Source organism: Castanea sativa, chromosome 2, assembly GCF_040712315.1.
Source record: "Castanea sativa cultivar Marrone di Chiusa Pesio chromosome 2, ASM4071231v1".
NCBI classification, from domain to species: domain Eukaryota; kingdom Viridiplantae; phylum Streptophyta; class Magnoliopsida; order Fagales; family Fagaceae; genus Castanea; species Castanea sativa.
The window spans coordinates 23369300-23394171 of NC_134014.1; the positions used below are offsets into that span (position 1 = coordinate 23369300).

The 24872-nt window shown below is 35.6% G+C and overlaps 2 protein-coding genes across 2 annotated transcripts; one reads left to right on the plus strand and one right to left on the minus strand.

Annotated features, from left to right (window-relative positions):
* Positions 1-4656: 4656 nt before the first annotated feature.
* LOC142623531 (NADH dehydrogenase [ubiquinone] 1 alpha subcomplex subunit 13-B) lies at positions 4657-12214 on the plus strand. Its single transcript, XM_075796968.1, has 3 exons — positions 4657-5040; positions 11695-11766; positions 11867-12214. The coding sequence occupies exons 1-3, from the start codon at positions 4826-4828 to the stop codon at positions 12009-12011; spliced, it is 432 nt and encodes a 143-aa protein (XP_075653083.1). The 5' UTR covers positions 4657-4825; the 3' UTR covers positions 12012-12214.
* Positions 12215-16439: 4225 nt separating this feature from the next.
* LOC142623191 (F-box protein At4g09920-like) lies at positions 16440-18346 on the minus strand. The gene is made up of 3 exons (XM_075796587.1): positions 17348-18346; positions 17112-17255; positions 16440-16994 (listed from the first exon to the last, which is right to left on the minus strand). Exons 1-3 carry the CDS (start codon positions 18116-18118, stop codon positions 16725-16727), a joined length of 1185 nt encoding a protein of 394 aa, XP_075652702.1. The 5' UTR covers positions 18119-18346; the 3' UTR covers positions 16440-16724.
* Between the last annotated feature and the right edge of the window lie 6526 nt (positions 18347-24872).

Consider the following 24872-nt stretch of genomic DNA (forward strand, 5'->3'; position numbering starts at 1 on the left):
ATGTGTAGTCACTCTAGTTTTATCATTCTTCATCATAACAAGTTCAAATCCTTCTTGAATTGCAAAATCCCTTAATGCTTCCCTAAACTCATTCACATTTGTAAATACCATGCCATTTTCTAGCCTTATTGAGCCTTCTTCTACAATGAACCTTCTTCCTTGAATAGCCCTATCCACATGAATTTGCTCTATGTCAACATCAAAATCAAACCCATCCTCATGAACTTCTTCAGAGCCATAGTCTGAGAGGCCACCATCCTCACCTTCATAATTTTTCTCAACCATAGACCCATCTACTCCACACTCACTAAGTCACTATCATTGTCAATTTCATCTTCGCTTCTAACTCGCCACTCTTCATCAGAAGCACTAATATGTAATTCTTATTCGGGATAATCAAACTCTACACCCATAGGAGCAAAAATATCAAAATCCTCAAGAAAACTAGCCAATGCCATTAGCATTTCATCGGTTACATCTTTCCCCTTAACGGCATTAATGTCATGGCTAAAATTCATAGCAGCCCCAGCCAAAAGATCATTGCCAAAAATGTCTCTAAAATCAGGATTTTCAGATAAAGAAGTTGTACCAACTATAGCTTGTTCTTGAGTGGGTTGAGAAGTAGTGCACTGTGACACATTAAGCACAAATGAAACATGAATGTGAATTTTACGACACCCTTCATCTTCACATGCATCAAACATATGTAGCATATCAATATCATTATTCACATTCATGATGTCTATTGAATTTGGTATTTCACACTTGATGTTAATGTTTGCACCTATTTTTGTAGGCAAGTCCACCAGTGCAGTCTCTAATACATCTTGACACATATCCATATGAATACTGATTCCTATCAACATCGTGAAGGATCAATGTTATTGAACCATGATGGACAAGCAAAGAAAACAAAGTTGGTGTTGTTGCCATTGATATATATAAAACAAAGTTTGAAAAAAAAAAAAATAGTAACTAAGATACAAAGTGGCCTTTGAACACAATGGGTTACTTGGCATCAATTAAAATTAAAAAGGAAAAAGGGAAAACAATAAAACATTCTACGCCTATTACGTGGATAGTATTTAGATATTTTTCATAATTTTAGGATCAGAATAAGTTGTTGCATGATATTAGGATTTATTGCATTTGTATTTGCATTTTTGTAGGATAAGGGAATATGTTAGTCGTTTGATAGGATTTATTGAGGATATTTTAGAATCAAATTTTATTCACCATTAATTAAGCACACTTGAATCAAGGATTCATAAATCAAGCAACTACACCAAGCCTGGTAGCCAAAGTCAGATATGTGCTAAATATAAGAAATACATAAATGGTATCATTTAGAATATCATTTCATCTAAATGGTATTAATGATGAACAAACCTTAATTCCAAAATATCCTCAATAAGATTGTAACGGGTAGTGGAGCTCTTTGATTTTTATTAAGATAAATTGTTCCTAAAATGCTGGGGTCATCTTGTATAAAAGTAGTAATAGTTTATTGGGAAAAAAAAATCATCTGAAAAACAATTTAAGCAAAAACAATCTGTTAAGTTCAAGGATTCCTTAGTTGATCCTAATTTCTTTTTAGTGTTTATCCTTTAATTTCCATAAAGATCAAGTTCTTTACATACCAAAAACTTAAACTTAGAGAGAAAAAAAAAATCCAAGATTACATACTAAAAGAGTCAAAATTACCAAGCATAAGAGCAAAGTTGCTAAAAGTGAAACCTACAAATTAAAGAAACTAGAACAAAAACTGAATCAACTATTTTTCAAGTAATTAATACTTCTTCCATCACAAGAATCTTAGCTATGTTTTGATATCAAGAACTAATTTGTACCTCTCTTAAGATTAAAACTTGAATAGAAGCCCTCTTTCTCTTTGCTCAGTCCGATATTTTTTTTTGAGTGAAAGTCTAAATTCTAACTCTGATGAAGACTGCAAAGAGCCATTGAACCAACCATGCCTTGGGTTACATTCTTTTTGTTTATATTAAGAGCTCTTGTTGCTCTTAGGAAGAGCAAAAATTGATGTGAATGTGTTGGACTAAAATGTGATGATTTTGGGCTAGCGGGAATAGATGGTGTGCAGTAAAATTTCTGAACATGCAGTCTTGCAAATGAAAAAAAAAAAAAAAAAAACTGTGGAGATTTTGTTTTATGTGGAGTGAACAAACAACTTGTAACATCGTTTGTGTTTAAGGACTAAAATGATTGCTTTTTAATTGTCTTAGATGTGTTTGACATTACCCAAAACCTCAGGATAGCTATTTGGAATTTACCCTATTATTTAATACTTCAGGAACAATGTTTCTTCCTCTCACTTGACACGGAGTCATGTTAATTAATTTTATGGTGGGGTTACCATTCCTGCAAGAGGATTGAGCATAACAACTTGTGTAGAATAATTTTCTTTAATCAATCTTCTAGTTGTAAATCCTCTCAAATTCAGCTAAAAAGGCACAATTAACAAATTAAGAACACATTTTTACTATAAAAAATGAAATTGAGAAAAATAAACAGTGTCTCTATAACTATTAGACCAATTGACTAATTATTTTTTTAAGAGTATCATTGGACTAACTCAAATATTTGGGGGGTCAATTTCAATTTTTTTTAAGCTAAAATTTCAAATTGTTAAAATAATTATGTATATTAAAGGAAATTTAGGGGGGGGGGAGGGCTGAAGGGAAATGTGTGTAGCTTTGCCCCAGACTACATGATTCACACTCCAAGCCACTCTTTTGTCATCTGTCCTAATTCAACGGCTAACTTTCATTAGATTTTGTGTGCGTTTGACAAAAATTATTTTTGGAAACTTATTTTATTATTCAACTTATTTTTATTACTATTCATAGGTCCTACTGTATTTTTTTATACTATTCATGGATTTTATTGTACTATTTCAGCAAATTTTTACCTTTATTTAGCTTTCAGCTAAAAGTTTTCAGTTTCAACAAAATAAATGGATTCCAAACAGATACTTCAATACAAAGTTCTCATGGTAATCATCTTGGTGTAGTTGTAGACAATACCCTTCTCATCTCTCATGCCAATTGTAAATGTCAAAACTTCTGCACACACACAAAATAAATAAAAATAAAAAGATATCACTATCACTATCACTATCATGGATATAAATCGAGTACACCATTAGTCCAAACATGTTTCAACAATGAACCAAAATGAAAATATTATGAAATTTATGTAAAAACATGACAAACTCTTTTCTTTTCTTTTCTTTTTTTTGAGAAACTTAAATCTCGTATAATTTTGGGGGGGGGGGGGGGTGTGCAGACTATTTCAATTATATCCTTTTATAATATATTTTTTTCTATGTATTGGTTTTTTTTTTTTTAAAGCTATAATGCATTGATTTGTATATATATTGTGGGTTTTGAAAACACTTTAATGTGTTTCTCCCTATGAACTTATTAGTATTTTCAAATATTTCATTATTAGCTTTGAATGCCTTAAAAGGGGGAAAAATAACAAACAAAAATTTTTATTAAAAAAAAAAACTAAATCACAAATTATATCCTATTTTCAATCTAGTCCTTTAAGTTTTTTATATATATATTTTTTTCATTTTAATAATTTTAGTCATTTATTTTAGTTACATCCAATCTCACCATTTGTTTTAGTATTTTCACTTTTCAAAAGGATGTTGTTTTAGTGGACTTTACAATTAGGTGTAGGATGGAAGTTGACAAAATGATTGCATTGGACGGAACTAAACTAAACTTTTTTTATTTTTGACAAAACATTGTGTAAGGTTTAAATTAAACTGAATTGAAAACATATAATGTAATTTGTAATTTAACCAAAAAAAAATTTAACAAAATAGTTTAGTCCATATTTGGAATAAACGAAAGAAAAAGTCTATATATGGTAATGTACACCAAAAGAATTCTTCTATACCAATGCTATCAAAACGCTTAATTAACAAAAACAAATCTCAACAATATTTAAAAAAATCTCATAAAAAAATACTTTTAAATCCTTGTTTTTTCCAAAATGCACATTTTCAAAAACCCCAAACCCACATCTTTTTTTTTTTTTTTTTTTTTTTTTGAGAATAACACACACATACACACACACATATATATAGGGGCAGAGGATGAAAGAAGGGAATACACTTACACGCCAACACCAAAATTGCATGTGGCAGTTAATATCGCGGAGCAAGTGATAAACCCCTTCTCAATATCACACTTGCCAATATGGGATGATTCAACAATACTGAATATCATTTTTATTTGAGAATAACACATACACGCACATATATATAGGAGAAGGGGGACCAAACCCACGTCCTGTTCTTGCTTTACAATAATTTTTTCTTTAGATTTTTTTAGCTTATTGTCTTATACAATTTTTTTTTTAAAGTTTTACTCTTTCTAAATACAAATATAAGCTACTTCCAATTATGATTATCTGCAATTACTCTCTACTCTATAAGTATTTATATTTGTGAAATGATCATTGCATCAAAAATGTGCAATGGTTAGTTAATTTTATAAATAATAAAAGTATTTTATTTATTTATTAGTAGAAATTTAAATCCAGATGTTTTTGTTGAAAATACTAATTAATAGGCATTGACATTAAATACTAATAGTTAATCTAAGCCAGGGTTAGTGCGATAAAATGAGTGACCACTTGGCTCCTCCCAATTGGACCCAAAAAGTGTAACTCTCGTACAAAGAGCAACACACCAGCATAACTCCACACCACACATAAGCCTCGCTCTCCTCCTCTGCTCCACCCAGCAAAGCTCACACCATTTCCATTTCACCAAAATCCCACAGAGAAAATGACTGAAGCACAGATAAGGAAGAAGCCAGGGATGGCGAGCGTGAGGGACATGCCTGTCCTCCAAGACGGACCCCCACCGGGCGGGTTCGCTCCGGTCCGATACGCCCGTCGGATCTCCAGCAATGGTCCCAGCGCCATGGCTATCCTCCTCGTCGCCGTCGGTGCTTGGTCCTGGGGCATGTACCGCCTCGGCCAGGGCAACAAGATCCGAAGGTCCGTTATTTTTCTCAACCTAAAATTAACTGATTTCTGTTTGTTTTTGTTTTTGTTTTAGTTTATGGATTTTCTCATCTGGGTTTTCTCTATTTTTTGAAATAGGCTAATGGAACATACATCCTTGTTCTGTTCTGTTCTGTTCTGTTGTTTATTTGGTGTTTTTGGATTTGTGGGTTTGAGATAACCTTTAGAAATGAGATGGGTCTTTATGGCTTTTGCAATTCTTTGAGAATTTTCAATTTAAAAAAAAAAAAAAAAAAAATTAGCCGTCACTGTTCGAACTTTGAATTGGTCTTTTTTAGGATTTTTGAAGGAATCATTTTTAGAATTTGGATGGTCTTAAGATTCTTAGACCAAGAATGTGTCGATATCAAATGATGATTTATTGTGAAAAGCAAAACCTGTTAGTGCTCTATTGAGTAAAAATGCTGGGTTGCTTAGACATTTTTTGGTATATGATTTATTGTATAATGAGGATTTTGACGCACATGAGAGAAGAAATTATTCAGAAAAGACATCCAGATTGGCCATATAGAGAAATTTACACGTTTAGATGGTTCAAATTTCAATCAATCAGTATTCCAAAATTAAATAGTGAAAAAAGATAAGAAGATCCAAGTTGTGTGAGAAAAGGTTGGTTAATGAGGAAATACATGAAACAAATGACAAAAATAATATTTTACAAGGCCAACAAAGCTCCCCTAGTATAGAATGCATTGTTCATTGCCCAAGATAGCATCACATCATGGTGTTCGTTATCAACTCTGTTTGTTTCGATGTTAATGTTTTTTAGAAATGAGGCATTTTCCAAAAAGCATTTTCGATAAAAGTATTTCATTGTTCTATGTTTGCTAGCAACCTTAAATGAGTAGAAAAACGATTTCCGAACTTTACTTATTTAGCATGCTGTGAGATAGAGTCGTTTTTCAAAAAAAAAAAAGTAGAAAATAATCTCTGAAAAAAGCCATACATTTTATGTTGACCAAATATAGTTTTTCATTGACTCATTTTTTCTAATGCTACCAAACATTTGAAACGAATGGAGCGAATTCTCATCACAATTATCTACATGTATTAAATAGCTGCATGTTATGATGCTTTAGCCCCTCTTAGGCACCAGATGAAGTAAATCTTTTTTTTTTTGATAAGTTCCAGATGAAGTAAATCTTATTGTCTTACACAAGGCAAAGCAAGTGGAGAGCCAGTGAAGCAAAGTGATCATTGTAATGTTAAATTAATATAATGTTTATAAAGGATTAATAAGAAATAGCACAAATCAAAAGGTAAAATAATTTTCAGCCTTGACCTCAAATTGTTCATTTGATTGGGCGTGCTCATTCCAACAAAAGAGCAGTGTTTTGTTTTTTGTTCTCTATAGGAATGTTTTTGGAGTAGTTATCTTAATGCAATCTGTCTTGATATATGCTGCCTCTGATTTGAATATTAGAACTATTGTGATGAAAAAAAAGTCTCAGGGTACCAAGCACAAGTGAGGATTCAAGTCTTGAGAGTGGGCTTTTCATGTAAAACATTGAATCATAGGACCACACCCAAGCTACCCTTCCCAAGATCCACTTTAGGACAACAAGTTTCTAGTAATGCCCATTTTTATTGTGAAAAAAAAAAATTCCATCACATAGAAATGCTAATCAAATTAAAAGGATGGAGGTGAACGGTATCCTTTATGAGGATGAGCATGATGTACGCTCTCAAATAGTCCTCTTTTACCAAGAGTTGTATAAGGAAACTGAGGTGGGGCGTCCTTCTATGGATGGGTTAGAGTTTGCCCGTATTGAAGAGGAGGATCGGGTGTCCTTAGAGAAGGAGTTTACAAAGGAGGAAGTCTTCCAGGTTCTAAAGGAGATGGAGGGGGATAAAGCCCCTGGTCCTGACGGCTTCACCATGGCCTTTTTTCAGATTTGTTGGAGTGTCATGAAAAGGGATGTAATGGATTTTTTTGAAGATTTCCATCGGCATTCTACGTTTGAACGGTCTTTGAATGCTTCGTTCCTCACTTTAATTCCTAAGAAGTGTAGTGCCGTTAACATTACAGACTTTCGCCCCATTAGTTTGGTGGGTAGTGTTTATAAATTGTTGTCTAAGGTCTTGGGCGATAGGATGAGGAGGGTTTTGGATAATCTCATCTGCGAGACTCGGAAATTCGTTTGTTGGCGGAAGGCGGTCTGGATTCGAGTGCTTATTGCAAATGAATGTTTGGATAGCGAGTTGAAGAGCGAGTGCAGGTGTGGTTTGCAAGCTGGATATTGCGAAAGCTTATGATCACGTGGCCTTGGGAGGCCTGTTTTTATTTGTTGGGCCGGATGGGTTTTGGGGAGAAATAGAGGGGGTGGATTAAAGCTTGCGTTACGTCTGTTCGTTTCTCTATCCTTGTAAATGGTTCCCCTGAGGGTTTTTTTGGTAGCTCTCGTGGGTTGAGACAAGGGGATCCACTATCTCCGTTGTTATTTCTTTTGATAATGGAGGTTTTAAGTAGGCTTTTAAAGAAGACAGAGGAGTGTAATCTTATTCGGGGGTTTCCGGTGGGAGGCTGTGAACTTCTTGGGGTGAGTATTTCCCATCTGTTATTTGCGGATGACACCATCATATTTTGTGAGGCCTCTAGGGAGCAGCTCTGCATCAATTAGGTTTGGTCTTGTCTTGTTTTCAGGCGTTTACGGGTTTGAAGGTCAATGTGGGGAAAAGCGAGATTGTCCCCGTGGGGGAGGTGAATAATCTTGATGCTTTGGCTAATGTGCTTCAATGTAGAGTAGGCAAATTGCCTATGAAGTATTTGGGGATGCCGTTGGGTTCTTCTTTTAAGTCCCCCTTGATCTGGAATCCTATTTTGGAAAAGATGGAGAAGAGGCTCTCTGGGTGGAAGCGTCTCTATTTATCTAAGGGTGGGAGGCTCATGTTAATTAAGAGTACTCTCTCATGTCTCCCGACTTACTTTCTATCTCTCTTTACTATTCCTAAAGCAGTGGTGGCTAGATTGGAAAATATTCAGAGGAAGTTCCTTTGGGGGTCTTTGGAGGGGGGTTTCAAATCTCCTTTGGTGGCATGGGATAAGGTGTGTCTTCCCGTTGAGATGGGTGGATTGGGGTTAAGAAAGGTGGTGTCGTTTAATCAGGCTTTATTAGGGAAGTGGTTGTGGAGATATGGCCACGAAGATACCCACCTGTGGCGTCGTGTTATTTCTTCAAAATATGGCGAGGGTCAAGGGGGGTGGAGGACTAGGGCTTGTAGGAGGTCCCATGGGTGCGGCCTTTGGAGAAGCATTAACGAAGGTTGGGAGAACTTTTCTAAACATCTTTCATTTGTAGTGGGGGAAGGCACTCGTATCCGTTTTTGGCATGACAGGTGGATTGGTGACGCTACTCTAAAAGCTCTCTATCCTGAGCTTTATGAGTGTTCAGCGGTCAAGGATGCCTGTATCTCAGAGGTTTTGTGGATTCCAGAAGGGGGTACTGTTAGAGTGTGGAATTTAACGTTTTATAGAGCTTTTGAGGATTGGGAGTTGGCGGCTTCGTATTCTCTTCTCCGGCTTATCCAAGCTCGTATTCCTCAGGGTAGTAGGAGAGACACCCTTTGCTGGAGGCTTAAAGGGGATGGTATGTTTGATGCTCGGTCTTATTACCTCGCGATCCGGGGTGCTTCGAATTCTTGGCTTCTTTGGAAGGGGGTTTGGAAACCTAAGATCCCTAAGCGGGTGGCGTTCTTTCTGTGGTCTGCTGCTCATGGCCGGATTCTCACCTTGGATAACCTCATGCTTAAGGGTCGGCCTCTGGTTAATAGGTGTTGTTTGTGTTGCAAGGATGGAGAGTCGGTTAACCACCTTCTCTTGCATTGTCCTGTTACCCACTCCCTATGGTCTTGTATGCTTCAGGCCTTTGGGATTCCTTGGGTTATGCCAGGATCGGTGGCGGATTTGATCTCTTGCTGGCATCAGTGGCATGGAAAGGATAAGTCGGACATATGGAACTTGGTTCCAGGGTGCTTAATGTGGATTGTGTGGTTGGAGCGGAATCGCCGTTCCTTTGAGGACAAAGAGAAGACCTTGATTGAGCTAAATCTTTTATGCCAGCGTAGTCTCTTAAAGTGGTCTCGATGTTGGGGGTTTACTAATTGTTCTTCTCTCTCTGTGTTTATGTCCTCTCTTAGCTTAGTTCCCTAGTAGCTTTTCTCTTGTTGTTCATCATCATGAATTTCTTGTATGACTTTCTTTCTTTCATTTATAAAAGCTTTTTGATTACTTATCAAAAAAAAAAAGTTACACCTTTGTCATTGTTAATTTAGCAGGACTTGGCTTCCTCTAATTCTTTTCCCAGTTAAGCTTAGGGGTGATTAGGGTTGGTCAGGCTTGGGTTGGGGCTTAACCAGTCACTCAACCAACCCCTTTGGGTTGTGAACTCTCCAACCCATGGCTGTCCAGCAGATTGGACGGTTTCATCCACACCCAACCTTTATGCGACCAACTGGGTCTGGGTCAGGTTATTGGGTATGACAGATCTCCATAACCAACAACCAAAAACAATCCAAATTTATACGAATTTCCTTTCAAATTTTCAATCCTTCACTCTCATCCGCCATTAGAAGTAAAATCATAGGTCCAGTGCCTATAAAAGATATAAATAGATTTCAGCCATATGAAAAAAAAAAAAAAAAAACCCATTATAATCTAAGGCAAGAGCTTAAGTTGTCCTCATTGAGGTGGAAGAAAGCCATGACCATAAGTCGCTGTTGCCCATTATTGTTGGCATCTCTGTCTAGATGAGGTCAAATGTGTTGTCAATGGAAAAGAGTGACAGAAACTGTTGATAGAGAGGATAGAAGAGAGTGTGAGGTAAACGGCGGCGTTAAGGCTGTGTTGTTGCAAACTAAGGTGGCGTTTGGATACAGATTAAAATTTGCTGCGTTTTCACGTTTTGCTTCTTTTTTTTTTTTCTTTTTTTTTTCGTTTCTGCTGCAGCTGCGGGGGGGACATATGCGCAGTGCGCGCACTGTGCGCATACTGTGCGTGCACTGTTCACGTACTTTTTCGTCAATTTTTTTATTATTGAAAATGGGTCTCGCATCACTATTCACACATTTAAAAATTATTTTGCTACAGTGTTTTCAGTTTTCAGCAATAAGTTCTATCCAAACGGACCCTAAGTGAGATAGAAAGAGAAGAGAGTGAGAGGCAGAGAGAGTCACGAGAGGGAGAGAGAACGCTAATCTGATAGAGGAGAAATGAGGGGAAAAAAAGAAGGATAAGCCCTGTCAACATAAATCTCCTGCCTAAAACTACAAGCCCTGTCAACATAAATCTCACTTAGCATTATATTATCAGTGGGTTTGGTAACTTGGGTTTGTTGGGTGAGATTTTGCTTCATCCAATATCTGACCTGCTTCAAACCTTTGAGTTGGGTGGGTGGGTCAGGTTCTTTGGGTCCTTGAGCACTAGTTAAGCTCATCTGGTAATCCAAAACTCCCCATAAAGTCAAAGCTATAATGTTTATATTTTCTTTAAAGAAATTTTATCACATCCAATCTCTCCAATGAAAGGATGCATATAAAGCTCTAGAAACAAGTTACATGCAAGTAGCAAGTCAATTAATTATATAGTCTAAGACCTTATAAGTTTGGAGTTAGAGGGGTGAGGGTCAGCCAACTATGGTGATTGTTTTGTTGAAACTATGGAGGGGACACTTAAGTAAACATATTAGTACTGAAATTTGGTCATCTATGACATTGTGTATATTGTGGTGTCTTTGGAAAGAAAGGATGATGGCTGTAAATTAATAGTCATAAGGCTAAAGCTATTGTTCTTAAGGTCTCTTTTGAATAGGATGGCGCTATTGATTCACACTCTTCCTCACATTTGTTGGAGTTCTTTGATCTTTTGAATCTTAAGATGCTAGTTTTCTTTGAGGTTATTTATCTTGTATACATCCTAAGTTCTATGGCTATGTACTCATGTCCTCATTGCATTTTTTGTTAAATGAGACTTGTTACTTATTGACAAAATATTTCTTCACTGCCAATATTGTGGGGTCTTGCAGATTAGGAGGAAGTAGGTGAGCATGGTTCATTAATAGCTTTTACTCATGGGGAGTAACAAACATTAAATGCCTTGATTTTTAACTTCTTTATGAACCATAAAGTTCATAAGATTGAGTAGACTTTTTGTCCTTGAGAGCAAGATGATTTTTGTCGATGAACCGTAGGATTGGAAAATCCAACTCTGACAATTTCCATTGTAGTACTCCATTGAATCTTGGGTTTTTTTTATTTAATCATACTTATGGCACTTGAGTTTCAACTGTCTTAATATTCAATGAGAAAGGTATGTCATCTTTAGAAACAATTCCCATTGCTGTATTACATAAAATCCCCCCCCCCCCTTTTTAACTCAGAAATCAGAATTGAGATTATATATATATATTAGTTTGGGGTTTGGATCGGAAGTATGAATTTTTAGTAGCTGGACTACATGGAATGTCTTTCTATATATCTGGTCATATATGATATATTTGGTTATCCTGTATACTATTCCTGTTCTATTGACTGATATTGTGAAAAACAATTAATGATACATGTAATGGGCCAAAACTTGCTACGTTTGCAGTGAGATTTCCTTGAAAAGTAATGCAACTGTTCATTTTGTAGGGGACTTAAAGAAGAAAAATATGCTGCTCGGACAGCCATACTGCCTCTTATTCAAGCTGAGGAAGACGAAAGGTAAACAGAACATATTTGATACTCCTCTTCCATCACCCATGCCTTATTATTAAATCATTCAACTTTAGAATACTGAATTCTGTCAGTCTACCTTCTACAGATTTGTCAAAGAGTGGAAGAAGTATCTTGAGTATGAGGCGCAAGTAATGAAAGATGTGCCTGGTTGGAAAGTTGGTGAAAATGTGTACCACTCTGGGAGATGGGTGGCCCCATCAACAGGCGAGCTCCGTTCTGAGGTCTGGTGATACTATTCTAACTGCAGTTATTTATGTGGTGGTTGTTTTATCATCAAGAGTTGGTTGTTTTCTCTTCATGCAAGTTTCTTATGTTACTCCGTCTCAAGCCCTATTGAAGTGAAAATAAAATTGTATTTGAAACTTTTCAAAACCTGCTTTGCAAACGCTGCTACAACAATTATTGTTTAATGTTACTCCCAAGTTGTTTTCTACTCTTTATATTCACCTTAAAATTTGGACTTGAAGGAACAGTATCAGAAGCGTCAACATAAATTATGTTAATGTCATGGACAAGGAAAACCAACTCGTCACACTATGCTTTGATTTGCAGTTGTCATTGCATTTAGCATTGATGTATCCATTAATTCCAATATCAGTGAAATAGCTTCACTAGTAATGTTTTAAAATGTTTGCTTGATCCATGTTGAAATTATCTTTTGATTATATGTTCCAATTAGTCTAATTGAATCTTACTCTAGTACCAAGGATCATGAAATCTTTCCATGTATAATTGTATTTGTATAGTTGCAGATGTAAAATTGAAATTAAAACTAATCAATGAGTAAAGGAATTCTTTTGGCAATCTGACGAGTTCAACTCCTTGAATTTAAGAATTTTTACTTTATTTGGATCATATGAAGCTGAGACAACGATTCTATGCCTGCACTCCTTGTTGGGTTTATGACAACCAAGATGCAAATAATATTGTTTTACTTAGACATTATTTCTCTTAACAATATAGTAAAAGGCAATTTGTGGGAAGATTTTATGGGCTTTATTTTCGGTTGGGCTATTTTCAGTTGAGATTACTTTTGTCAGTTAGGCTAGGGCTCAATTTGGGTAAAACTCAAGCTCAAGTAGGAATGGCAACGGGTCGGGTTCGGGCCGGGGTTTTTCATACCTGGACTTAACTCACGGGTCTGCCCTAAAAACTCGGACCTGGCCTGTTTATTAAACGGATTTTTTTTCTTAACCCTAAACTCGGCCTGTCGGGCACCCACAGGCCCCGCTAGCCATGCTACAATTTGGGCCTAAACTGTGGCCCAATCCCAAAAAAAAATTTGAGGATCAGCAGAAAAATTGTTGAAAAATAATATAGATTTGAGGATTGACAGAAAAAAATCTAAGAATGAAATTGAAAACTTGAAAAATAAAAAAGACATCATGGATGAACAATGGGAAGCACTTAACAATTAACACACAATCAATCTCTCTCTATGTCCTTATTCTCACTCCTCTCTAATCTCTAATTTCTTTCTTACTTATAACAGAGCGAAATTTAATCTAATTCATCATCATTATTATCATTAGTAGAGTGTCGGTAGTGATTTTACAGATCTGAGTGGAGTGGGAAAAATGAAGGTAATAAAGACACTGCTGATCTCACCGTTGATTTCACTTGGGGAGCCAGTGGTTCCACCGCTGACCTCACTCTCGACATCGCCAACAGGATGCAGAACATGATTTGCGTTGAGTCCATGATGCATCTCACCTGCACCAACATGCATGTTGAGAAGATCGACCACGCTCTTCAAACCATCAAGGTTAATGGTCTCCAGAAGGACCAGAACGTCCTCGCTCTACACGGTGACAGATCGGGGGTTGGGGGTGAGTGAGAGGGAGTGACCGAGAGAGTGGGAGAGGGAAAGAGATGCGGCTGAGGAGTGAAATGAGATGAGAAAATGGGTTAGGGTTTTTTTTTTTTTTTTTAACTTATATATATACACACACACACACACACACACACACACACATGAGATATTTTAGTATTTTTAACTCATATATAAACGGGTTGGGTCCGGGTTCGGACCAGGTTTTTGCAAAAACCCAGACCCGACCCTATAATTTATCGAGGTGGGTAAAATCCGACCCATTAGGGTCGGGCCGGACCGGGTATCCGCAGGTCGGATATAAATTGTCATCCCTAAGCTCAAGACCAAGCCCCATCCCCACCCAACCCAATCGTCTAACCATTCCATCTCTTTATTTATTTATTTATTTATTGTCTCTTCATTTTTCACCGTTCTACATTTAGGAATTACTTTTTTGCACTCACTCTATAGAGCGGACATAACAGATAAATTCTCTTTCTTTCAAATTGCTCTATCACAAAATTCAATGAGAGTTCTTCTCAAAATTTATTTTTAAAAAAATAAAAAAATAAAAAAGAAAAAAGAAAAGAGAGGAGATATGTAATTTTCAAATAAGCATTCAAGAGGCATATTGAAATACTAAAAAAATTCATTTTTATTAATTATTTATTTATAGAAAGACTGGGAGAAGGGAGGGGGCTTTGAATCACAACCATAAACCATCACAACTACTACTAAACTATCACTTATGCTATGTTTGGAAGTTTGGATAGAGAGGAGAGTAGAGGGGAATGATTATCCTTCATTTTGTTTGGATGTTTTTAAAATTAAGTAAAAAGGGAGGGGAATAATTAACTCCTCATTTGGTTTGGATGTTTTAAAAAATAGAATGGGAATAAGAGAAAATGATTAAATATATTTAAATTAACAATTTAACCCTTATTTGAAAATAGACTAGCAATGTTGGTCCATGGTATTCAAGGGTCATGTACAATGCATATAAAGGTATGTGGCAGCAAAAAGAAAGGAATATGTATTTAAGAGTTAGGTGGCAATGCACATGATTAGGTAGACGTTAAATATTTGTCCCTTCTTTTTGCTATCGCCTACTCTTATATTCAGTAATTGCCACATACAGTATGCAGTAAAACCTTTCCCTTGTATTGCAATGTCCACACACTTTAAAATTTAAAAAACCAACCCATGCATGCATGATGCATGTCCACCGAACCAAGGGAAGCTCAAGCTAGCTCAAACATTCAAATTGCCTTTGTGCGATTTGCACGTCTTCTTCAGTTACTGCATAATCGCATTTTTTCAGGAGCATAATATAAATACTCCTAGTTGACAGATCATATCACTATTTCTTAAGCTATAAAGCTACTAAAGGTGAAAAAGAAAAGAAAAAGAGAAGGAATTAAACTCTTAAAACATTGACAAGAGCTTATACAAATTTTGTTTCTTCAGGCCTTAATTCTGCTTGATTGGTGACATAAAGAGAAATTGAAAGATCAAAGCTAAACATAAAAATGTTCCCTAGTGTTATGCCGATTGTTCACAAATGCCCAACCTAAGGCTAAAAAGCATGGGTGTGGCTCGAGGCAGCAGCACCCGCATCCGACACACACCAACGCGGTGTGTGGTGTGCAACGCCGCTAATTGCGCATCCATACTGTGTTGATTTTTTTTTTTTTTTTCATTTTCGGATTCGCGCCGAACCAGGCCGATTCGCGCTGATTTGACTAAATCAGATCATATCGGCTGGCAGCCGAAACTAGGCAAAATAGCCGAAAAGGGCCGAAACCGGTTATGAATTATGCTGAAATTCTAGTAAAAAAAAAAAATGCAAAACTCACCATTTTGAACTTTGAATCACTGTCTCTCTCGTTATCTCACTCTCTGTCTCCCCTCTCTCACTCATTAACCCACGGCCACTCACATAGAAGTCAAAATCTCTCACTTGCCTCATTGCCCAAGCTCACCCTCCATCTCTCGGCCTTAATCTCTCCATCATGGAATGTTTTAGTTTCAAACTTAGGTTGTATTCTAATTTATGAATATCATGTTTTAGCTATTATCTGCTATTGCTCTTAAATTGGTATATGTTTATATAATGTGAAAAAGTATCCTTAGCAATGTATAGAAAATATAAATAAAAATATTTTTAATAATTTTTTAATCTCCGCACTTGGACCCTATTTTTTCAAAAATTGCCGAGTCTCACACCCACATCCACATCCACACCCACACTCACACCCACACCCGAATCCGAATTCACACCCGTGCTTCATAGCATAGAAGCCTTGGATAACCAGACCCCGCAACAACCAATCCCTCAATTGCTACAGTGATAATACATCAATTGCTCATAAACAATATAGATTTTCATTATAAAGATTTTTGGAAGATGGTTTTGCAGCCTAGTGAAATCCAGGAGGAGGTGGCTTTGGATGTGGGCAAGTCGAAGGGAAAGAATAAGAAAGATGGGGAGGCTTGGTGTTGAGTTGGTAATTTCAAGTTCTTTGGCAGCTTATTGTCTTTAAAATCAAAAGTTGATTTCTCATCCAAAAAATCAAACTCACGCAGTATACACAATCAATCAAGCAATTTATCAAAAACACTGTGAACAACTCTTCCAAACTTTAAAATTCTAGGAAAAAAATCCATCAGGTCAGAAATCTCCATTTCTACATAATCCACAAACCAAATATGTGTAGTATACATACCTCAAGCCACAAACCAACTAGAGTTTGAAAAAATCCAGCAAAAGCAAAAAAACAATAAAACCCAATAGAAATAAAGAGTTTATCTCTGAAAGAGAGCTGGGTCTGAGAAAGTAGAGTGAGAGAGCAACGTCAAAGAGAAGAGCAAGAGATCAGCATGACAGAGAAGAGAGCTGAGAGAGAGGGGTAGAGAGCGTAAAAGAGATTTGAGAGAAATTTTTACATGTATATTTTATAATTGCTATAAATGGTGAAGGGTAAAATAAGTAATTCAAAATGTTTAATTAGCTCTAGAACCACTTTCATATACTCCCCCTCCCTACAAAAAAAGTTTGTTACATGCCTATGGAGTTTATTGATGACTACCATTTATAAACTAGTTTAGAGAGAGATATCAAACCCATGCCTTATTTAACTAAAAGTAGACATGTGCTAGAGCGCCTTGGGAATATGGATAGTTCCTCAAAAACACTTTTCTTCAACTTAGAATGACGGTGAACTTCGATTCTCATTGCCTTCAAGACTCTCGCCTCCTTTAGAATAAATTTTACAAAATCCACTTCATGTTTTAATCCTTTATATCCTCTGAAGTAAAATGTTGTAAGGTGTGATAACAAAGAATTAGGATCATTTGGTGGCTCGGTCCAGTATAATTTCTGTGTACGACCTTCAGCAATCTGATGATGACACGACACATGATTATGGTACTTCTTATGACAACAGATAAATAATTTAAATTTAGGGAAAAGTATATAAAAAAAATAAAAAAAAAACCTTTGATTAACTAAACTAACCTTATCAACTAAAACAACTCGTAGATTAGGAGCCCGTAGGAGCAATGCCTCTAGCACACTCAAGTTATGCCCATTATATTTGAAAACCAGGCAGGCCAAATTCTGGAATCTGGTAGGACAAATCAAACCATAGCTGCGTTGACACTGCAGGAAGAGAGATCTTTATCACAACAATATATATATAAAAGCTTGTAACAATGGTTAGAACGAAAAAATAGAAATAAGGACGGCATTACCTCAAAATCAAAGTACTCAAGAGATGGAGTGTCTATTTCGAGTTTCTTATTTAAATAGGAGACACTTAATCTTTTCAAAGTAGGTACACAAATTTTAAATTTGAATTCCTTTTTATCATCTATTATCAAGGTCAAATCTTCAAGGACCGGGCAGAAAGAGAGGAGTGTCACGAAAGAGTCGCTATTTGCGAAAGTAATACTCTCAAGACGCAATATCTTTAGTGTGTTGAGTTGAAAGGATGATGAAGACGAAGGATCGAGAACAATGTGCCCTTCTATTTTCAGAACCACTAATTTGTTGCAATAGAATATGCTATGTGGCAACTTCCAACAGCAGTCAGTAGGAGTAGGACAATTGATAATCTGGAGATCAAGTTCCTGGAGGTTAAGAGCAGAAGTAGTAAGGGTGGAAATCCATCTGTCAAGACATTTCTGATGATTTAAGTTGTATTTCAAGCGAAAATTTCGGAGGTACTTTGCTTTGTGTTTAGCCAAAACCTTGAACACATAGCATTCAAAGTTGATAATCGAAGCAACTTTATCACACTCAAACTTTGGAAAACTGTCAATGTCGAGGTTGAGTTTTGGGACGTAAGTCCAGAGGAGTTTCCACCTACTTGACAACCTGCTAGTTTGGATGGCCTGTTTGGTTCTGAGGAGTGAAAGGATGTGAATGAGAAGACAATCCGGAAGATCACTGATCCTATCCGCACCCACTGTTTCTTCTCTGCAATTGAGTTTCTGGCGTTTCGATTTAGAGGAGTTGGCCATGAAGGTAAGTAAGATGAAGAAGAAGAAGTATTTGTTGGGTTTAAAGTGAAGGATTTGAAGTTACCCAAAAAACAAGTACTTCTTTTGGGATTGGGAATCTAAAGTCACGGAGAGGCAGTGATTTTTGGTTTTTGGTTTGAATTTCCTGAGAGAGAGATATAAAGGATTTGAAAGTCGGTGCAAAACTTCTCTTTATTTTTTGGAGAAAGTCGGTTCAAAACTTTTGTATAGGAGAAGGGTTGTGAAGGAAGAGATCCGTGAGGCAGAGCCGAAGAAGGATAATTTACTGATGCCCTATTTCTCTGAAACGCTGAGTTTTTGGTTTGCTTGTTATTTATTTATTATTTATTAGAGGAATTCTTAGGTTACTCTCAGATTGCTTACTCCTCTTACATTCACGATAGGGTTCATTGAAATAAATTCATGGGTAGGTCTATTATAAATTTGAGAAGAAATAGCACTATTTCACTGTACTCTGTTAGAGATGGCAATTTTGTCTCGCTTTGCTTGACTTGCCCCGCTTTATCTCAAGCTGATTTTTCCCTCCTCGCAAAGGTGGTGGGATAGGGATAGGACAAGAATTTAGCCCCGTACAATGGGGCAGAGCAAAGATGGGTTTAGACATTATAGATCTACCCTGCCTTGCTTTACCCCATGTTGAGAATGATTAAATTGTAAATTTTTCACACTCTAAATCCCTACTATTTAAATAAACATATCATTAGATTTTATATTAACCTACATTGATAGACATTTTCGTGATCTACTGATAAACATCTAACCTATATTGAACTTTGTACTCATGTAATTTTTTATTCAACTAGCATATACTTTATTTGGCTTGGAAGTTTAAAAATCATTGTTTCATTTTATTCATATAATTTTTTTTTTCCCCATTATTCTACATTATCTTTGTTAGAGATATGTATAATTTTATGGGTTGGGGTGGAGATAGGGCAAGAAAATTTATCCAGTCATGTGGGATGTGGCGGGGGCGAAGACCCCACCCTTCGACCCGCCCCACCCCATTGCCATCCCTGTACTCTAGGAGTACCTAAGTATCTTTCATTTATTTATCACTAATGTATAGCCTCATGCATATGTACGGATACAATTAAAAACAATCACAATTATATTACAATTATACTGTTCAAATTATTATTATTTTTTTGGAAAAGAGGTTCAAATTATACAGAGTATTAGTTTATATATATTTTTTAAATCAATCATTTCTACAAATGTGATGGTTTCTCATTATATATATATGTATATCAGAGCCAATTTCAGCCTATTTAAAAGCACGACAGCACTATATCTTTTCGAAAAGCCTTATGTTTCAGCCTTATGTTTCAATAGTTCACAGAAATATTGAATAGTCAACAAAATGTTTATTTCGAAAAGCCTTATCATGTTTACTTTTTCCTTTTTTCCTGGAAGATGCAATAGGAGGTAAACCATATTATTCACAGAAATTACCCATTTCATATTTAGCTTTCTTTTTATCTTTTAACTGTTGTTTTAACCATTTTTCATCATTGCACATATTAATTCCAATTTTCTTAATAGTGATGAAAATATCTCCATAGGTTAAATTATCAAAATCAATAGAATCATTTTTACTAATTAATTCATTTTTTACCTTATGAGCAAAGATAGGAGGCAGACCGTCAATAAACTTCTCTTTCCAATAAGGCTTCGTAGAGTCTTTTCTGAGCATGACTCTGGAAGTAAATACATTTTGGTATCATCTGTAATCGGACATAGTAGAACATCTCAAATTATTCAAATAGTCAGAAATTCGAGACGAAATATTGGAAGAAGTACCAACAAAATGTTTAAGAATGGTGTAAACCAAAGTATTAACACCATCAGGAACACCACGGTTAATATTTTCATCAAAAATAGGCATACCATCAGTATTTCTTTTAATAGCATGTTTAATAGATTCTCTGGATTCTTCTGTGAGATGTGAATCCCACCATCCGCGAAGACAACCAGTAAAACCAGATGCAAGCAAATCAACAATATCAGGATGATCAAGATTGTCATGGTTATTTATGTATGCAATACCAACCATAGACATGTGAGCCATTTTGTTAATAATTTCTTGTTCAGACAAACCATCAATATTCCATTCATAAAGTTTATCAGCAGACACAGAAAATTAAGTTTGAGAAGATCTTTCTTCAAACAGTAAATCAGGAGGAGTAGGTTTAGAATACCAGTTTTTTGTAAAAGACGTGGGATTGGGTTTTCCAACAAATCTTTTAATTTTTGGTAAACTTATGCCATCATCAAAAGCATTTTTAGAAGATTTTGAAGATAATGAGTCAAAATTTGTGTCGTCATCAGAAACAATTTCTTTCTCATTTCTTGAAATAACAAGCAACACTTCTAGAAGTAGAAGTTTGCTCGGTTTTAACTTTTAAATCAGCAAGCATTTTTTCAATCTTTTCAACAGTTGTTCCTTGGGAATTAACTAAATCAAAAGTCTTACTCTAAGAGGTTTTAAAATCAAGAGTTTTTCTTTGACTGGGTAAATCAATCAAAGGTTTCTCAGGTTTTGAAACAGCAGGTTTTTCATCAATTTTTTCTTCAATACGGTCAAGCTGTTGACCAATTATATGCAAAGATTCATTAGTAAAATTGTTTTGTTCAATAATGGCAAAAACAGGAGTTTTATCATCAGGAATTTTGAAAGGGGAGGCTTTCACCTCAGTGCTTTCTTTATCACTTTTGCAAGTAATCAAAACAGATTCAAGGGGTGGATGGCTGGATTTAACAACAGTTTTATCATGTTTAACAAAAGCAGATTTTTTTATTACGTTCAAGTAATTGGTATGAACCTCATTTCTCGAAACATAATAATTCTCAAGATAATCAAAAAACAAAATATGTTGTTTTAACAAATTCATTTTTTCTCTCCATTTCCTTTTGATTCTGTCTTTTTCAGACTGAGCAAAAGTACTTTGGTAATACTTTCTTTTATCACGGTTTGCTTTAGAAAAGAATTCATTACTTAAAGCAACCATATCAATTTGAAAAGCAGGAGTTTCAACATCCATATCCATCAAATTTATCACACGCAGATGTTTGAAAAGAGGAGAAGTTTCAATAGGTGGAAAATCATATCCAAAAAGAGCCTCAGATTTTGCATCTTCTTCTTCTTCTTGATCATATTTTGGGAGAAATTCAGGTTTAGTTGAATAATAAGTATTGTTAACCTGGGAATTGTTGCTAGCAACTCCTTTTAGCTTTAAATCAAGTGGTTCAAAATTCTTTTTCAAAAATTCGTCAACATCAGCATTTCTTTTAACAACACTTTCAAATCCAACAAAGGACTTTCTTCCTTCATTGATTCTTAAAGGTTTGTGAGTAGGAAAACATTTGGTATCATCAAAAAATATTTTAACAGTTCCATCAGTGTATTGTGCAATTTTAGTAAGATCAAGTTCATCAAAAACAGGTTTAACAGGTGGTACTACTTGTTCCAAAGTCCATTCTTTGGAAAGAGTAATATCTTGCCATTGAATCATTTTAGGGACTTGGATCTTAGCATCAGGGGTGGAACATTGAATCAACATAGTTTTTCCAACAGGATCACATCCTCTAGACCGAGGAGTTAGTTGGGAATCAAGCAATCTATAAAAAATTCGGTAAATAAGAGTAAATGGTCTACTACCATCATCCATATCATAACCAGATGTCAATATATTCAAGGTTAAAGCTTTAATAATATTAGGATCATCTAAAGCAAGAACAAGATCAGGATAACAATCAAAGTAAACAGGACCATCATACAAAGAAGCAGTAATCATGCCAAGAATGCTATCATTAAATTTCTTAAATCTAGCATCACGTAAACACATAAGCACAGAAGCATCAATTCCTTTTCTAGTTAAAGGTTTAACAACAACTTGAACCAAACCAATGTGTAAATATTTAAGATTTTTCTTGGACAAAAACTCGTTAATATTTTTCTTCGAAAATAAACAACATTTTTCATGAGTCTTGGAAATAGAAAAAGTTTGTTCAACAATTCTAGCTCTATATTCAGAAAAAAAAAAATACTTTTTTCAGTCCAATTTAGATCATAAACAGATTTAGTAGAAACTTTAGGAATATTCCATTTTCTAAAATCTGGATACTCACTTTCTCCAACAGTGAGGTCTTCTTCATTCACAATATCAAGAGGACAACTAGTCCTAGAGCTAACAAAGGAGTCGGATCTCCACATCCTATCAATATCTAACTTAGTTATAACACTCAATTATCATGTTTTTCTCACAACCGTTACATTTCGTAACACATACCGGACATCAACCTTATTCCTCTCACGCCCTCACGCTCTCTTGGCTTCATGGGCCTTACTGTTCGGATCTGGGACTTTTTATAATGGCGGTGGCGCCAACGACGGTGAGATCAACACAACAACGAAGTATCACAAGGTCAGGTAGACACAGACAGAATATGAAAGACACAACAACACTATCGGCCAAGGAAAGAATGGCTCTGATACCATAAAGGGTGAAGGACGACAGCACAGAAGGCGAAAGCACAACAGATAGCAGATATATGGAATTAATTCAAAGTAAATAATAGTTGAAAGTAAGGCGGTAGAACCAGCCAAGCAGTTGTTTATCAAAATAATTCAAAGTATTGAAAACAGCAGTGTTTATTGAATATACATCAAAATACTTACAGTAGTAGTAGCAACAAGATTACAGTGATCAACAGGTTGGGTAAATAGTACAAGACTTGAAAGCTAGTCCTGGTTCCTAGTTACAAGCTTTGTGTAATCAGTGAGATATCTTGATCTAAGGAAGTCCTAGAGAGAGTTCTAAGGGAAATCCTAGAAAAGATTCTGAGTTTAACAATAAGGGACAACCCCCCTTATATAAGTGAATAAAGCAGTAAATAGTACAAACAAATGTGACATTTTACTTATTCAAATCAGGACCCGTGAGGGGCATTAGGAACGCAATATCCGGAAGGAATCAAATCGGCTTTTGAGATCGAAAGTAGGTTGGCTGGTAGTGCCAAAAGTGGTCAACACTATAATCATGGTAGCTTCAGTAAATACTTTTACTCTTGAGTGAATATTGTAACATCAGTAGCCTTTATGCAGGCCGAACAAATCAGGCTCCTAGGTCAGGAGTATTTTCATCATATTCTTCATCATGTGCAAACCAATCTTTTGGATAAGGTTGAGGATAAGGGTAGTAAGGGCTTTCGGCAATAGGGCTTTCAACAACAGATCCTTCTTCTTCAGAATTTCTGTTCTCAACCTCCTTCTTCTTCAATCTTTTTCTTGAGAAGGGCATATAAATCATCTTTACTTAAATTGTCAATATCTGAGGCCTGTGAAGTAGAGGGAGCCTTGGAAGTAGACTGGGAGGTGGTCTCCAGTAAACATTATCCATTATTTGTGAAACATATCATGAGAATAACTTTTGTAAACTTTATCATGTTTACTTTTTCCTTTTTGCCTGGAAGGGGCAATAGGAGGTAAACCATATTGTTCACAGAAATTACCCATTTCATATTTAGCTTTCTTTTTATCTTTTAACTGTTATTTTAACCATTTTTCATCATTGCACATATTAATTCCAATTTTCTTAATAGTGCTGAAAATATCTCCATAAGTTAAATTATCAAAATCAATAGAATCATTTTTACCAATTAATTCATTTTTTACCTTATGAGCAAAGATAGGAGGCAGACCGACAATAAACTTCTCTTTCCAATAAGGCTTCGTAGAGTCTTTTCTGAGCATGACTCTGGAAGTAAATACATCTTGGTACCATCTATAATCAAACATAGTAAGACATCTCAAATTATTCAAATAGTCAGAAATTCGAGACAAAATATTGGAAGGAGTACCAACAAAATGTTTAAGAATGGTGTAAACCAAAGTATTAACACCATCAGGAACACCACGATTAATATTTTCATCAAAAATAGGCATACCATCAGTATTTCTTTTAATAGCATGTTTAATAGATTCTCTGGATTCTTCTGTGAGATGTGAATCCCACCATCCGCGAAGACAACCAGTAAAACCATATGCAAGCAAATCAAAAATATCAGGATGTTCAAGATTGTCATGGTTATTTATGTATGCAATACCAACCATAGACATGTGGGCCATTTTGTTAATAATTTCTTGTTCAGACAAACCATCAATATTCCATTCATAAAGTTTATCAGCGGACACAGAAAATTGAGTTTGAGAAGATCTTTCTTCAAACTGAACATCAGGAGGAGTGGGTTTAGAATACCAATTTTTTGTAAAAGACGTTGGATTGGGTTTTCCAACAAATCTTTTAATTTCTGGTAAACTTATGCCATCATCAAAAGAATTTTTAGAAGATTTGGAAGATAATGAGTCAGAATTTGTGTCGTCATCAGAAACAATTTCTTTATCATTTCTTGAAATAGCACAAGTAGCGCTTCTAGAAGTCGAAGTTTGCTCGGTTTTAACATTTAAATCAGCAAGCATTTTTTCAATCTTTTCAACAGTTGATCCTTGGGAATTAACTAAATCAAAAGTCTTACTCTAAGAGGTTTTAAAATCAAGAGATTTTCTTTGACTGGGTTAATCAATCAAAGGTTTCTCAGGTTTTGAAACAGCAGGTTTTTCATCAATTTTCTCTTCAATATGGTCAAGCTGTTGACCAATAATATGTAAAGATTCATTAGTAAAATTGTTTTGTTCAATAATGGCAAAAACATGAGTTTTATCATCAGCAAT

Bases quoted from the DNA above. Each gene is read 5' to 3' on its own strand.
- LOC142623531 (XM_075796968.1), top strand. From the start codon at position 4,826: ATGACTGAAGCACAGATAAGGAAGAAGCCAGGGATGGCGAGCGTGAGG. The intron at 5,041-11,694 runs GTCCGTTATTTT...TTCATTTTGTAG, and splicing joins CAGGGCAACAAGATCCGAAG to GGGACTTAAAGAAGAAAAAT. The intron at 11,767-11,866 runs GTAAACAGAACA...TACCTTCTACAG, and splicing joins CAAGCTGAGGAAGACGAAAG to ATTTGTCAAAGAGTGGAAGA.
- LOC142623191 (XM_075796587.1), bottom strand. From the start codon at position 18,118: ATGGCCAACTCCTCTAAATCGAAACGCCAGAAACTCAATTGCAGAGAA. The intron at 17,256-17,347 runs GTAATGCCGTCC...CTCTTCCTGCAG, and splicing joins TTGAGTACTTTGATTTTGAG to TGTCAACGCAGCTATGGTTT. The intron at 16,995-17,111 runs GTTAGTTTAGTT...TGTCATCATCAG, and splicing joins GAGTTGTTTTAGTTGATAAG to ATTGCTGAAGGTCGTACACA.